Genomic DNA, 5,008 nt, shown 5'->3' with positions numbered 1-5,008 from the left:
AATAATACATAAATGGTCATTTCTTTCAGTAATTAATTCTATTATAAGTTTATCTTTCTAAAAGTTAATCAACAAAATAAATAATTTTCAAACAAAAAATTCATAATTAATAAATTTTAAACTTATTTAGATAAGGGTAGTATTAGTGTAGTGTATAGGGAAATATTTCAATAGTTTTGATTTTTTCTCTTGTTTATTTTCAATTACAAAATAATAATTCAGAATAATAACAATGGTTTGATTAATACAGAATTTATTGAGAGACGAGAGCTGACTGCTGAAACTATGTATTTTCTTTCATTCGATCCTTATGAAGAAGATACTTTTATTTAAAATTTTTAAAATACTTTGAAGCTGGTTTAACGTATTCAAAAAGTACTCATGCGTACAAAACGTATAGTTTTTTGATTTTAAAAACTTCGGTTTACTCACTGGTACAAGGAACCTCCTTGGCAAGACCGGCATTATGGGGGGGGGGGGGGGTGCAATACTCTTCAACCATGAATGACATATTTATATAGTCGGCAATTATAACAACTTAAGTAATATTAATATTGCTGAATTTTGTTTTAGAAAGTTGACGGCAAATTTATATATTTATAATGTCTCCTCTCCAATCAATATTTGCTAACGCCGGCCCTGCTACTTTAATTCCACTTTTGCCTCGTAAGTAACAGCCAAAAAGAATGTACTCTGAAAAACATACTACAAGTATATTTCTTCAGTCGACAATATTTATAACGCAGCAATCGATGCCGTCGCCTGCATGGAGTGTGACTCATCTGCCACAAAACACTTTTACTGTTCCGTCGTGTTTTCTGTTCGTCGCCCACGAGATGAGCACGGCCCGGCAACCAGTTTCTCCTCCCATCGAATGTGCTATTATATACCATTATATACCATTGTCTCTTTCGTATAATATTACGCACGCGAGTACACGACAACAAAACAAAACTGTCATTAATCAGAATGTTTAAAAACAACACAATTTTTCATCTCCGCCTTCTATTTATAAACGCAGAGACAAAATAACTTTCACTCGTATGTGTGCACTTTAATTTCGAATCGTTTAATAATAATCGTTCGTCGTCGTTGTTATGCGTGCGTGTACATTTATTACGATTACGTCCGGTACGAATTATTTCATTACGAATGATTTCCGATCGTCCACTCATATTATCTAACGCGTTTAAAAAACAATAAATAGTACGTACCAGAACGTTATCAATAATATACGAATACGCATATATGTACACATATATTCATGTGTACATAATTATAAATAGATGTATATGTAGTTTAAAAAACTTCGCCACGACTCGTTTGTCCCGTTATAGAGCTCTTGCCCCGCGCGCGTGATTATATATACTTCATTGCATAGCGCGTATTATTATATATTGTATATATTATTATTATTATTATTATTATTATTATTATTATACTATGCGTTCGCCACAGCCACCATCATCACTGATTTGCGTTCGGCGAGGGGCTATCCTCCGTCGTTTCTGCCATTGTTGTTCCTGGTCGTGAGGTTCAACAACCAGGTATATACATATACCATATGCGAGTGTGTGCATGTGTGTACCTACATAATATCTTCGTCTAGCGTTGTGACCATGCAAATATATGATGGCAGTGTGTCGGTACCAGATTCGAACCAATCTAGCGCTGCGGTGCGGTGTATTCCTACTTCTCTGAATCATATTTGATTTATTTATTCACTAAAAATCATAGGCTATAGCTGTAAAAAAAATCTTTATGTATATAGATATATTTATATCTATATATATTTTTCGACCAACATTTATTGTATTTTGTCGGGTATTGCCTTCACGTGACCCGGGCCGAGTTAGTCATCGGCGAGCAGTGTTTGTTTACGAGTGTGTTCACTGAGTAGCGTGTAGAAAAAACGGAATGTCGTCAATAATGATGTTATTATTCTAATTATTCGTAAATATTTTATGTAGTGAAATGTAAATTATTTATCGATAATCGATATCTATACTGTTGTCATATTGACATACTATTATCACAATGTTATGATTTATACAATGGTGTGTATTATTAGTACACATTGTCTTGACTGTGTTAGTTAATTATTTAGCAAAACGTTTGTTCTGTTTTATAGAAATTTCCAGTTAACGTGATTTGTGAGAGGAACAACGCTGCTGCACATCATGTCGGCGGGATACCGATCAGGAAACATGCCTGGTGAAGTTTTATTCCAGTGGTTCTCTTGCTGTGTAAACCAACGTACTCAACAGGTAATTATAAGCCATCGGATTTACTGTGAATAAAATTTATTGTTTGTTCACAAACGGTGTTTTAAAATCATTTTTTCAATGTATTGTTCAAGAGTTAAATAAATAAATTTTAAAAAAACGATGCTCGTGTAAAGTATTGTAGTTACGACCGATTTTAAATTATTGTTTATTGTCTTCGAGATTCATTTTTTTTGATAAAAATTTGACCTTAAAAACAATTTTTCTCGTAAAATTTAACTCTGTATTAATCTACTACTGATTTTATCACGATGTGAATCAAACATTTTCCGAAAAAATTCGAAATTCTTTAAAAAAATAAAAAGTTAATGATACCTAAGTTATATATAAACATATTTTTTTAAAATATATATCACTATGTGTGATAAATAGTTCTCAACAGTCATTAAAAATATTAAGTATATATTAAAAAAACATATACTTTTTTCATTTTTAAGAATGAATAAACTGGTTTTAAAGCTTGTTTACTATACATTCTTTTACGTAATTTATTGATGTGTTCAAGTTTTCTTGTATACTTACATTATACAAGAGCAATTACATATTATATCTAATTAGATAATAGTTTTAAAGATACGTTTCTTATTTATCACCGTTTAAACATTTAATGGATACAAAATATTTGATTAATTTCAATAATCCTGATCCTATCCTAACCTGAACCATAATATCCGATAGTAAAATAACTGTTGAATTAGTTGTATATATTTTTTTTAATAATGAATTAAAATAAAAAAATGTCTCGTACTTCTGATTTAATTCAAATGTTATTGTTATTATTAAGGGCAAACGTCATGTAAATCGAGTACGCATTGATCGATCAATGATTGGAGCGCCCACTAATTTTCGGCATACCGGTCACATAGGTTCGTCCGATGTTGAAATGGGATCGTCTAGATTGCACGCCATCCATGGACAAATGCAGTCTAAAGGCGGTTACGAAGCTACCATTGAAGTAATTATATTTACCATTTTATATTTTTGTGTATTTTTTGTTTTTATTTAATCAGATTTTGTAATGGATGTGTAATATATGGCGAGTGTGACTACAACACTTTTAGTTTTTCGGCGGTTATTAATTTTTTAACAAACTGGATTCTTTAATTGTTTCCAATTGTCGGTCAATGAATTCAAATGCACAGAGTTTTAATTTATAACATACTATTTTGTTAACATTGTCAGTATAGTTAAGGTCGACGCTAAGATAAAATCGTATTATGGAAATGATTATTGCGGTTTCAATTTCCGGTTCACAATATTTTATTGAATATTTGTTGAGGTCTTCCAAAATAATTTATGTACATTATTATTGAATAATTATTATTTTTTATGTATTATTAAAGTTACTACCTATTACGTAAACATTTATTGTAAAGAATATTTTTAAGTTAAATTTATACGAATTAGGAAAAATCTTATTTTAGTACAATACTATTGAAATGCATTTAATTTAAAATAAGAGTTGTTTTAGATCATCATGAATAATAAAAATTCAAAAATGATTTAAATTTTCAAATTCTTTATTTTAGATTTCTACTAAATGTTTATGATGACTTTTTAGTTGTTTTTGATTTATTTTTTAGTGTTTGCATTTTTTATGGGTTGTGTGTAATAATTGTAAATATCAACTATACATTCAACATTCTAAAAGATAATGCGAATGACATGACCATGTGTTATGTTAATGAGGCGAAACTAATGAACCGTGTTTTTGTTTGTTTTCCAGGCGAATTGAACTCTGGCAATTGAGATGAACTGTGATCGAAATTCCTTGTGCGCCCAAAACAATTTTGGGATTGTTATTCCATTATTATTTTTTTTTTTATTTTTTTTTTTATTAATACTATAGCCAAGTATATGGATAGCATTCGTCATCAGTCAGACTAGTGTTTATATTCTCTATTATAATTATCATTAAATCAACTATTATTTTTTACTTTAATTTTAAAATTTTATTTAAACTATTAAGTAGTTTGTCGTGTCTTTAGTACACGATAGGCCGTCTTAATAAACATCTTGTGCTTACTAGTCTGGTTTTATTTATATATGTATCCATTTATATATATATATATATATATATATATATATATGTTTTTTATTTTATTTTATATGTATATATACATAAAAAATGTAATTAGCTTAAGATTTGAATTCAGTTGTGATGTTTTAGTGTTTTTTGTCTTTGAGTGCTTATCGATTTTTTTTTCAATAAAAATAATGTTCAATGTTGCCACTATTATATGATGCAAATCAAAAACAATTATATCCATTTGTACAATTTTTAATGGCATATATCAGTACCTCAAAAAAATGATAAGCCCAACAAAATTGTATTAACTATTAAGGCTTCTATATTAAGAAAAAATCTTATGCCATTATTATCATAATACTATAATAATAATTTGTACCATTCTTATTACCTAAAAGTAAGATTAACAATACTTTGTATTTAATTTATATCACATATGATTTAAGTTAGTTTTAAAATTGATAATCAGATATTGCATTTGAATGACTTAATAAATTTTACATGTTTGAAAGTATGAAAACATACACTGCCTATATATAAGCTCAAGTGTGTATGTGTGTTATATATTAAACAATAATTTGATTTCAAATATTTATGTTTGTATTAAAATTAAAACAAGAATTGAATAGAATCTTTGTAAAAATAATATAATACAAAATAAATATTTCATATTTAGGCAATAGTGTTGTTTAAT

The 5,008-nt window shown here is 28.5% G+C and overlaps 1 protein-coding gene across 1 annotated transcript in view; it reads left to right on the top strand.

The window, feature by feature from the left end:
• The window catches only part of LOC112680903 (CDC42 small effector protein homolog), a 16,562-nt gene extending 11,928 nt beyond the window's left edge, over positions 1–4,634 (top strand). Inside the window, exons 2-4 of the mRNA XM_025551138.1 lie at positions 2,132–2,267; positions 3,070–3,240; positions 4,012–4,634. Coding sequence (XP_025406923.1) covers positions 2,181–2,267; positions 3,070–3,240; positions 4,012–4,020 — 267 coding nt within the window. The 5' untranslated portion in view covers positions 2,132–2,180 and the 3' untranslated portion in view covers positions 4,021–4,634. The remainder of the gene's footprint in view (positions 1–2,131; positions 2,268–3,069; positions 3,241–4,011) is intronic.
• Positions 4,635–5,008: the final 374 nt, after the last annotated feature.

The sequence above is a fragment of the Sipha flava genome, unplaced genomic scaffold (genome assembly GCF_003268045.1).
Source record: "Sipha flava isolate LNK unplaced genomic scaffold, YSA_version1 181_pilon_pilon, whole genome shotgun sequence".
In the NCBI taxonomy this organism is placed as follows: Eukaryota; Metazoa; Arthropoda; class Insecta; order Hemiptera; family Aphididae; genus Sipha; species Sipha flava.
The sequence above is the reverse complement of the archived record's forward strand: the minus strand, read 5'-3'. Positions and strand labels throughout refer to the sequence as shown.